The sequence below is a fragment of the Amblyraja radiata genome, chromosome 7, assembly GCF_010909765.2.
Source record: "Amblyraja radiata isolate CabotCenter1 chromosome 7, sAmbRad1.1.pri, whole genome shotgun sequence".
NCBI lineage: Eukaryota > Metazoa > Chordata > Chondrichthyes > Rajiformes > Rajidae > Amblyraja > Amblyraja radiata.
Window position 1 is genome coordinate 10,034,285 of NC_045962.1, and position 11,568 is coordinate 10,045,852.

The 11,568-nt window shown below is 42.1% G+C and overlaps 1 protein-coding gene across 2 annotated transcripts in view; it reads left to right on the top strand.

The window, feature by feature from the left end:
• The window catches only part of osbpl11 (oxysterol binding protein like 11), a 97,684-nt gene extending 96,750 nt beyond the window's left edge, over positions 1-934 (top strand). For both annotated transcript variants that reach the window (XM_033023686.1, XM_033023687.1), the window contains one exon: positions 242-934. In XM_033023686.1, coding sequence (XP_032879577.1) covers positions 242-319 — 78 coding nt within the window. In that variant the 3' untranslated portion in view covers positions 320-934. The remainder of the gene's footprint in view (positions 1-241) is intronic.
• The last annotated feature ends 10,634 nt before the right edge of the window (positions 935-11,568 follow it).

Below are 11,568 nucleotides of genomic sequence, written 5' to 3' on the forward strand. Positions count from 1 at the left end.
AAGATAGACACGATATGGTGGAGTAACTCAGTGGGACAGGCAGCATCTCTAGAGAGAAGGAATGGGAATTGGGACGAAGGTTTCTGTGGACTCTTTTTTCCTTCACTTCTCCAGCTATTTTTTGCCTGATTTGGATGGTGAATTAACCACTCTGCTGAAACAACTTTTTATAGTCTAAATTTCCACAATCCGTTTTATACTTAATATATTTAAATGTTGTTCTTTGCCCTATCTTTTGTAGGGTGATGGATGGATCTATTACAAGCCCCTGTGGAAATCCACAAGAGGCAACACTGAGATAGCTTCACCAACACCATAGACTCGGTGCAACTGGAGTACAGCAACATGGTTTTAAGTAATAAAGCTATCACGACTAGAGTTGTGACCAATGTTGATTTCATATTAAATTGTAAAATGCAGTAAATCTCTCAGCTGCTTTTATTCAATATTGTGTGTCTATGATATAATGTTGCGAGTGCTTCACACTTCGGCATGTTAGCAGAAAGGACTCTTTAAAATGACAGGAAAAATGAGTGAGTTTTTATCTTCAACTACATTTTATACCTTATCTGAAGCCTTTTGGCAATTACTTTTTGGCAAGGATCTTGTGTTATTTTGACACCTGTATTTGACAAAAGTATTACGTTAATGATTGCTGCCTCCGAACAAAAACCTATTTCTAACTGGCACAGTGGAGTGCTCTTTTGACAAGTTGACAAGCGGCTGAAGTGCTGGACTGTTGATCGGCCTGTGGAACTGTTGCAACAACAATTTGCCAGAGTGACCCTTTGGCTTAATCTATTGCATAAGATGCTTTTTTTTTTTTACAAAAAGTCTATCCAGGAGGAATTGGTGATATGAAGTTCCTTTAGGTACATTTCTTTAAAAAATTGCGGGCAATTAAGAAATAACCCCCCATGAAGGGAGGCGGATAGAAAGCCGAGAATACTTGTTTCCAAAGCGTGCCTTACACTGTGTTATTTTTTAGAATAGACTTCCAATTAGTATGTATGGCATTATCTGTTGTAGCTTAATTGTGGATGTTAATTTTCATCATGTAATGAAAATGTAATGAATTTTATAAATTTTATTTCAACTTTCTTGCTGAAACTGCTTGGTAGGCAAACTTTTGAAAAGACGAGCTTTACAAAGAGGAAGCGATTTTAAAAGAATTTCATTCAAGGGAACAAAAATGTTGCTTCATGTGTGTAGAAGTTTCATAAGCTATGACTACTAATGGCACAAAGTAAATGTTACACTTTCACTGATGAAAGTACCCACTATCACTCCAGAGATTTATTTTGCTGATTCTCTATGTGTGGCTCTGAGTGTTGCAATAATTACCACAAGCTGCTACCGAGCATTTAATGTTAATTCATAGGATTTATTTTCACTTTGTCAGATTTGTGACAATGAGAGCACTGTTCACCGTTCATGAACTGTTTATATTCCATGTAACCACAAATGAAAGATGTTTGTTTTTCTAATTTTGTGTAAGGCATAGCTTATCAACTCAACTTCCATGTCATCTAAAGGGCCTGTCCCACTTGGCCGTCATTTGCGCGTCATGCAGATGGCGCGCGAAGATTTTGTACATTCCAAAATCCTGGGGCACCGCGCGCGGCCGCGCGTCACTGCCTACGTCACTACACACCATGCGTGCGTAATGCGCACCATGCACGCGTCGTGCGTCGTGACGCGTAAATGATGTCGCGCAAATGACCCCCAAGTGGGACAGGCCCTTAAGTTTTCATTCATGTGTGTGGCACTTAATTTTCACCTTTTTTAAAGTTTAATTGTAATGAACTGAATAGATTGAACTTGGAAAGACTTTGCCTTGTTGCAGGAATATTCGGGAAGCGGAACATAGTCCTGTCCATAGACAGTTCATTCTATGGCCTCAGTGGTGGGATAAGCCAGAAAACATCGCTGCTCATTGTTTTTGAAATGGAAGTCAAAGTGTATCAATTATCTCGCACCACTTTGATACTACAATCCTGTATATTTTGCAATCATGTATAATGCACTGAAGGAATCTCAAATTGACACTCCTGTTGTAGTAGTAGCAGCCAGTGTGCAAAAAGTTGAATTAAATATTCTGCAAAACCTGCCATCTTTATGATTATTTTCTTTAAGATTTTTCATTTTCCATGTTACTTAACAATGGCAGCCGACAATGTAATTGATCAATGTAGTTGTGCTAATGAACATTTCTATAACAGTAGGGGAACGTTCCGTTTCATCTGTCTTTATCCGTCTGAAGAAGGGTCTTGACCCGAAACGTCACCTATTCCTTTTCAATGAATGAATAAGTTTATTGGCCAAGTATATTCACATACAAGGAATTTGCCTTGGTGCTCTGCCCGCAAGTGACAACATGACATACGGTGACAGTTAGGAATGACACATAAAACATTCAACATTAATAATAAAATATTATCGATTAAACATGTGAATTCAATAAAATACCAGAGCAAAAGGAGGCTGCAGATTTTCGGTTATTGAGTAGAGCTACCACTCGTGGGAAAAAAGCATCACCTGAGGTGCTGCCTGACCCACTGAAGGTGGTGGTTCAGGCAGATACAATGGTGGGGCTTTTAGATAGACACATGGATTTGGAGCGATATGGATTGTGTGCAGGCACATGGGATTAGTTTCATTTGGCATCATGTTCGGCACAGATGTGGGCAGAGGGGCCTGTTCCTGTGATGTAATATTCTATTTAAGAGCACAACTTCCAGTGTACAATGCACTCTTATTTAAACTCTGACTGCACCTGTAGTTTGGTAGTATGAATCTAGAATTTATTTCATTTTTTTAACATTAGATGTGCTGCCATTGCATTGCATCGGGAAGACTGATTAATTTATATCCATCAACTTCCTATTTGCAGGATATGGTGCTTTTAGACTTGTCATTTAATGCCCATTCTCAAGTGCCTATCAATTTCTCAGTAACTGTCATCAGCACATTGGCAGGGAAGGTCAGTTGTCACCCACATGCTGTCCAATAATAACAATAGATTTGTTTCTGGAAAAGACTTTAATGAATCTGATATTTTATTCTGCGTTCAAGGCGTTGCTTGCTAAAATATTTCATAAAACTGTAATATTTTCCCCCCGAAAATAATTATGTCGTTTTCACTTATTTCTTTGATTTCCATACAAAAGGTGTAAAAGTAAATGTTTCTTGCTTGTATTTAAACTAATTACGAAGCATTACAACTGAGAAAAATATTAAGATCTCCTTCAGTTTACTTTATTTAATACATGTACAGAGATACAGTGAACAGCTTGTTCTGGGTGCTATCCAGTCATATCACACTGTACATGAGTACAATGGATGCTCTTCTGGAACAGCAGGGAGTCGCCATCTTGCAACGTCCAAGTCTGTGAAAAGTCTGATCTTGTCCCAAGGAGATCTACAATTCCTTATTTCCTCGCGTTAAGGCCCGGTGTCCTATCGACACTGGATGGGTGAAGTAGGGGTGGGCCTGGCCCAGCGAGATGCTGTCGGCTCCATCCACCGCTGCTCCGTGCAGCTGCCGCAGGCTGCGTTCCATCACCCGCCCGGCTGCAGGAGGGTCTCCCACATCCACCTCCGCAGGCACCACATCTTGATCCTTTAAATCATTGCTGCATGCACTCCTGCATGTTGTTTTTGCTGACTACTGTTTCCGAAGAGATTCACCACAATGCTGCGTCTCTGTGACTCTGGTCAGTTGAGCACTGCGAACCTTGCAGCAGGTGTGGGTGAACAAGTTGATCCACAACACGCTTCATCTGCAATTGCAAGCTTGCATTCGGTAGAAGGCACCACACAGCTGAACTCGAGCAAAATTAACCCAGAGTTTATATACTTTCAGAAGGTGTTCTGGTACCAATGTGGAGGTGATGTTAAAGTGTTGTAGCTTCTGGCCCTGAATTCTGGGTTCCCTCCAGATAGCTACCAATAATAATCAACCCCAATGCTTAGGATCCTCATTTGCATGAAGATGTAAGTATATTTCATGAAACATTCGTAATACGATGATTGCGATCCTAATTTTTCTTCCTAATAGGTTTTCAGTAAAGCATCGGTAAGGCAATGGCTCTTGAATAAAATATGATAGGCAACATACTAAGATGTATTTATTAGATTAAAATAAACAGTAATTAAAACAGCTTAAATATAGGCATGCACCCAGCAGTACTTATCCCATGATACATAGAAATATTTTTAATTTCAGTCATGTTTCATTGCAAGACACATAAACCGCAGGTGATGATATGAATTTTACAAAGTATTATGTATGACATTGCAGAGAGCAGTTGATTTTGGTTTTCCACGACAACCTTTACAGAGTAAAGAAGGAAAAGTAACTTAAACGTCAGAATTCAGAATACAGCAAGGCATGCGAGTTTGATTTTCATGGTTTACGACGGAACTTGAATCCTTTGTGTTACCAGCAAAACACCAACAGATATAATAGGTTGAAAACACTTTTTATACTCCCCAATGTAACAGTAGCATATTCATGAACACACAGTCTTCAATCACTTGAATCCTGTTTTTAATGATTATTTGTTTAATTTCACTGACTTAAGCAAACACAAAATGGAGACGGTGCAGATTTGAACACGTTGTTGCGGTTTAAGCTAGGCATGCATAGAAGCTGCATGAGCATCTTGTCTGTTTAGTTCTTTGTCGTGTACCAAAGTGCAGTGAAAAGCTTTTGTTGCGTATATCCATTCAAAGGAAAGACTATAAATAATGACAATCAGCTGTGCATTGTATACGCATAAAGGGTTCACCACATAGTGTAACATGAAATCCAATTAAAGGCAGTTTGGAGGTCTTCAATGAGGTAGATGGAAGGTATGGAGTAACTCAGCGGGACAGGCAGCATCTCTGGAAAGAAGGAATGGGTGACGTTTTGGGTTGCGACCCTTCTTCAAACTGATTTAAACCAGCATCTTCAGTTCTTTCCTACACGAGGTAGATGGAAGGTGAGGACCATACTATGGGTATGTTATGGGAGGGAACTTATATACATTCTCAGCTAATCATTCTTAATTACATTTGTAATTCAATATAAGTGCTTTCTTGAAACAATTTGCCAAAATAATGGTTGCATGCTATTAACTGCTTTCAAACACCTCGGCTTGTTTGCTATTGGTATCATTTGGTGCTATATTTTTTGACTGTTTAATAAAGATCTTAACTGCATTGTGAACCATTTGCAAAAATGAAAGGTATAGAATAAGACCTTAAAAGTAGCTTTAAAGGTAATACAGTTCCACATTGAAAATGCAGTGCAGATAGATCTACATACACAGATTCATATATTTCTTTAAATATATCATAATGGGTTATTAGGCAGGAATTACTGGTTCCTCTGCTTTCAACTACAGTAACAAAAGGAATTTCGTCACAGCAAAGCAGTAAATCTTTGCCACAGAAAACATGCATTAAATGCACGCCGCTACATTTTCTGCAGCAAATCCGTGTCAATGTACCTGGTGAATAAATCAACGGTACACAAAATTGCTGGAGGAACTCAGCGGGTGCAGCAGCATCTATGGAGCGAAGGAAATAGGCGACGTTTCGGGCCGAAACCCTTCTTCAGACTATCTGTCCTGTTCTGTAGAAAGCTAAAGTCTCACACTGTCTGTGAGCTTCAATAACATTTCTGACAATGTTTTATGGATCGAAAGGTGAGCTGTGAATTACAAGTGTAATGACCTTGCTTTTCAGTGTTTGTATGTGATGCCGGCACAGTGCCTCTAATCTGCTGCATGTTCTGGATTGTAAATTCCTTCCATAAATTCAACCCGTCAGCCTGGAGGGCAGGAATGCTGTGGCTTCATTATTTGAAACACTACAAGCATTCTGTCAATATTTTTTTATTATTTGTTAAAGATGAAAGGCATCTCGTTAAAACGTTGTCTCCTTCCAAGTTCCATTCATTCTTGAAGATGTAAATTTGCTGTATGATGCCCCAGTTTGAGGAAGGTGCAGTCCACACATTCCCTTTGCCTGTAGGCTTCTGCAAGTCAGAGCCTTAAGGGCCTGTCCCACGAGCATGCGACTGCATGCGGCAAGCGCGACCTAACGTGGTCGTCTGAGCCGTACGGCCAAGCGGGGCCGGTCCCACTTCGATCGCTAGAGCCGTATGGAGTTGTGCGGAGCTGGTCCCGACACCGGGCACCGAAAAACTGACACTGTTCAAAAATTCCGCGCAGCAACGGCCTGCCGGCCCGCAGCTGCATTGAGGCCGTACGCACCGCCTCGACGGGCGTACGCACCGTCTCTACGCCGTACGCAGCATCTTGACGGCGTACGCCTAGCGCGAACTTCCAGCGGACTTCGCTCGAACTTCACGTCAATTCGTACGGGATCACTCGACTTCCGCGCGGCCCTCGCTTCCGGTTTGGTCGCGCTTGCAGCATGCAGTCGCATGCTCGTGGGACAGGCCCTTTAGCTCCAGGTTGAAAGGTGGAGACCCAGGTAGGTCAAAGCTTAATTTAGAGTAGGAATGGAAGATCTCCACAGCAAAGGGTTCTCACTTGGGGCGTGAGATTGTAACCTTCACGTGGTACACCCTGTTTCGACGAATGCAATCAACCTGGCGTGCACAAACAGAAGATCAAACAGAACTTCTTACAACTTTAGGCTGTGCTCGCCATACGCAAGAAGAAGAGTAAGACTTCGAACAACGTTGATTTTTTCAAGATTTTTGATAGAAAATTGCAATGCTAGAAAAATTACTTTGAGCATTTAAACAAGTAAATGTAAAAGCAACAATTATCTCTATAATAGACAATAATTGTTATAATGTATATATTATAACTATAATAATAGTATATTATTATAATAATAATATAACTATTATAAAGGGAGCAGCATTTTAAAATGTTTTCTTTTGCTTCTCACAACAATCTTCTTTCGTGTGGCGTGCACAGCCTAAACTTGTTGGGCAACTTGTTCTATTTGATCTTCCGTTCGTGCACGTCGAGTAGATAGCATGAGTCGAAACAGGTATCGAAGGTTACAATCTTCCACCCCCTCACAGCAATAATTCATGGCAAAGTCTATTTCTTCAGCCACTCCCAATAATTCAGTACCTTATTTCACTGGTATTTATGGGCAGATGATTCATTACAATCGACAAAGATCATAACACATTATTCTGCCTTCACCCACTATCCACATTTTCTAATAATCATATCCTAGGGAGTGACCATCAGGACCTCCACCCACCCTATCTGCACCACCCATCACTACCCATTCACTAATACTACATTAATCCCCTTTTTTTTTCTTACTACATTCTCATCTATTCCCCCAACCACCAGAATCTATTCGCCTGCACACGTGGACACCCCTCCCCCCCTCCACCGCTAGACACTTATCACTCACCCATACACATATAGATCCCCTCCTCCACCCCCACCTCCAGACTCTATCTTTTCATGTGGGTTCCCTCCCCCCTCAAATTCTATCATTATCATTAATAATAATAATAATGGATGGGATTTATATAGCGCCTTTCTAATACTCAAGGCGCTTTACATCGCATTATTCATTCACTCCTCAGTCACACTCGGTGGTGGTAAGCTACTTCTGTAGCCACAGCTGCCATGGGGCAGACTGACGGAAGCGTGGCTGCCAATCTGCGCCTACGGCCCCTCCGACCACCACCAATCACTCACACACATTCACACACATTCACACACAGGCAAAGGTGGGTGAAGTGTCTTGCCCAAGGACACAACGACAGTATGCACTCCAAGCGGGATCCGAACCGGCTACCTTCCGGTTGCCAGCCGAACACTTAGCCCAATGTGCCATCTGTCGTCCCAAATTGGTATGTTAGCATTCATAGCAAAAGGATTTGAGTATAGGAGCAGGGAGGTTCTACTTCAGTTGTACAGGGTCTTGGTGAGACCACACCTGGAGTATTACGTACAGTTTTGGTCTCCTAATCTGAGGAAATACATTCTTGCCATAGAGGGAGTACAGAGAAGGTTCACCAGACTGATTCCTGGGATGTCAGGTCTTTCATATGAAGAAAGACTGGATAGACTCGGCTTGTACTCGCTAGAATTTAGAAGATTGAGGGGGGATCTTATAGAAACTTACAAAATTCTTAAGGGGTTGGACAGGCTAGATGCAGGAAGATTTAGTTCCCAATGTTGGGGAAGTCCAGAACAAGGGGTCACAGTTTAAGGATAAGGGGGAAATCTTTTAGGACGGAGATGAGAAAAACATTTGTTTCACCCAGAGAGTGGTGAATCTCTGGAATTCTCTGCCACAGAAGGTAGTTGAGGCCAGTTCATTGGCTATATTTAAGAGGGAGTTAGATGTGGCCCTTGTGGCTAAAGGGATCAGGGGGTATGGAGAGAAGGCAGGTACAGGATACTGAGTTGGATGATCTGCCATGATCATATTGAATGGCGGTGCAGGTTCGAAGGGCCCGAATGGCCTACTCCTGCACCTATTTTCTATGTTTCTATCGCTCACCTACACCGTGGTGGTCACTTGACCTCCCAACCCGTGTTCCTTGGATTGTGGAAGGAAACTTGCATGGGCAGGAGGCGTGCAAACTCCACACAGCCAGCATCTGAGGGCAGGACTGACATCAAGTTTCTGCCCTGTGAGCCATTGGCTCTACTTGCTATACCATTTTACAGTGAAATTCCTACTCTGTACCTCGGTAAAACGCGACAATAAACTAAAAACATTGTCCACGTGACTGGATGTGGAGTAAATTGATAATTTTTTATCAGCAAGTGCGTAGAGGACAGTACCAAAGATGATCCATGGATTCCCCAACCAGAAACGTACATGAACCGTGAGGTGGTACAAGAAATCTATCGCCGACCTTCGCGGTGGCATTAAGAATGCCAAGAGGGTATTCCGGATGAACGTGGAGTCTCGAGGCAACGATATGATACCTGTATACTGTGGCAAGGCTTGCACGTGAGGAGTATCACTTGGCATAACGGGTCCCTCCACAATGAACTCCATGCATCTACACCCACTTTGAACAGAAGGTTAGTGGTGGAATGCCGCCTGCCCCACCTGTCTCAGGTGCTCCTGTAGCAATAGCCACTATGTCAGACGTAAGATTGGCTTTCCTGCATTGATGCCTCAGTGGAGATGGTCGAAAGCTTCAAGTTCTTAGGAATAAATATCACCATCAATTTGTCCTGGACCAACCACATGCAAGCTATAGCCAAGAAAGCACACCAATGCCTCTACTTCCTTAGAAAGCCTTGGAAGTTCGGCATGTCCCCAACAACGCTCATCAACTTCTATGGATGTGGCGTAGAAAACATTTTATCAGGATGCATCACCGCATGGTTTGGGAACAGCTCCATCCAAGACCACAAGAAATTGCAGAGAGTTTTGGACATAGCGCAGACCATCACACAACCAACCTCCCTCGCATTGACTCTGTCAACACCATACTGCCTCGGCAAGGCCAGCAGCATAATTAAGGACCAGTCTCACCCCAGTCATTCTCTCTTCTCCCCTCTACCATCAGGCAAGAGGTACAGAAGTTTAAAAACGCACACCTCCAAGCTCATGTGTTCAAGAAGGAACTGCAGATGCTGGAAAATCGAAGGTACACAAAAATGCTGGAGAATCTCAGCGGGTGCAGCAGCATCTATGGAGCGAAGGAGATAGGTAACGTTTCGGGCCGAAACCCTTCTTCAGACCCTCTGACCACCTCCAAGCTCAGATAGTTTCTTCCCAGCTGTTATCAGGCAACAGAACCATCCTCTCACTAACTAGAGAGCAGTCCTGGCCTCCCATCTACCTCATTTGAGACTTTTAAACTATCTTTAATCAGATTTCAATGTTATATCTTTGGACTAAATTGTGTACCCTTTATCCTTAATCTTTGTGTGGTGGGTGGCTTGGTTGCATTCATGTATAGTATTTTTCTTGACTAGATAGTACACAAACAAAAGCTTTTCACTGTACCTCGGTACACGTGGTAATAATAAACTAAACTATGGGCATTTGGATCCCAGTCTACCAGAATTTGTGTAAATCCAAATAAACATATGAATTTGATGTAAAGCTTGAGTATTATAATATTTGAAAACATATTTTAATCTGTGGAAGAATATGTAGTACTAAAATGTTTGGGAAATCATTCTATAAACAGATTTATTTCTATGTTTATTTTGCTGCTTAAGTTATTCAAAGGATTCATCTCCATTTTGATGCACATGTGGGTTCAGCAGCCAAGATTGATTTGTGGAGATAGTTATCAGCAAATATTTGTCTGACACCATCCATGCCATAACACCGTCGAACACCATCAACAAGCCTGGTTTGCAAATTCATTTTGTTAACTCTGGATAATTACGTTAACTGAACCCTGAGTGCTGTCTTTCTGCCAGCAGATTGTGCCCTGCCTGGTTTTCCTCACTGCTGGGCTGTTGTGTTCAAGAGTCAAGTTCACCTTGCTGGTCTGCTGCCTGCATTCTACACTTATGAATCCTAACAACATGCAACCAATTCGTCAATACTTTAATACGTGGAAAATGACTTCCAATAAATATATATTAACTCCAATGGATCCTTTTATAATGATTAGAGTCATAGAGTAATACAGCCCACACCGGCCAACAATGTCCCATCTACCCTAGTCCCACCTGCCTGCGCTTGGTCCACATCCCTCCAAACCGGTCCTGTCCATGTACCTGTCCAACTGTTTCTTAAACAATGGGATAGTCCCAGCCTCAACTACCTCCTCTGGCAGCTTGTTCCATACATCCACCACCCTTTGTGTGAAAAGGTTACCCCTAGGATTCCTATTAAATCCTTTCCCCTTCACCTTGAACCTATGTCTTCTGGCCCTCGATTCCCCTCCTCTGGGTAAAAGACTGTGCATCTACCCGATCTATTCCTCTCATGATTTTGTATACCTCGATAAGATCTCCCCTCATTCTCCTGTGCTCCAAGGAATAGAGACCCAACCTACTCAACCTCTCCCTGTAGCTCACACCCTCTAGTCCTGGCAACATCCTCGTAAATCTTTTCTGAACCCTTTCAAGCCTAACAATATTTTTCCTATAACATGGTGCCCAGAACTGAGCACAATATTCTAAATGCAGTCTCACCAACATCTTATACAACTGCAACATGACCTCCCAACCTCTATACTCAATACTCTGACTGATGAAGGCCAAAGTGCCAAAAGCCTTTTTGACCACCTTATCTACCTGCGACTCGACCTTCATGGAACCATGCACTTGTACTCCTAGATTATGCTTCCTTACATCGTATCTTTGTTACTTGGTATAAATTTAGAGTTATATGGAGTCATGTAATGTTTTGCGGAGAACCAGTTGTGTATGTAATATGATTTAATCTGGAAAGTACATTACATCTCATAATTATATCAAGTCAGGGCTACTTTCATAATTCAGACAGGAAAGATTAGAGACGGCAAAGTCGTATGTGTAGGAAAGAACTGCAGATGCTGGTTTAAATCGAAGATAGACACAAAATGCTGGAGTAACTCAGCGGGACGGGCAGCATCTTTGGAGAGAAGGAATGGGTGAC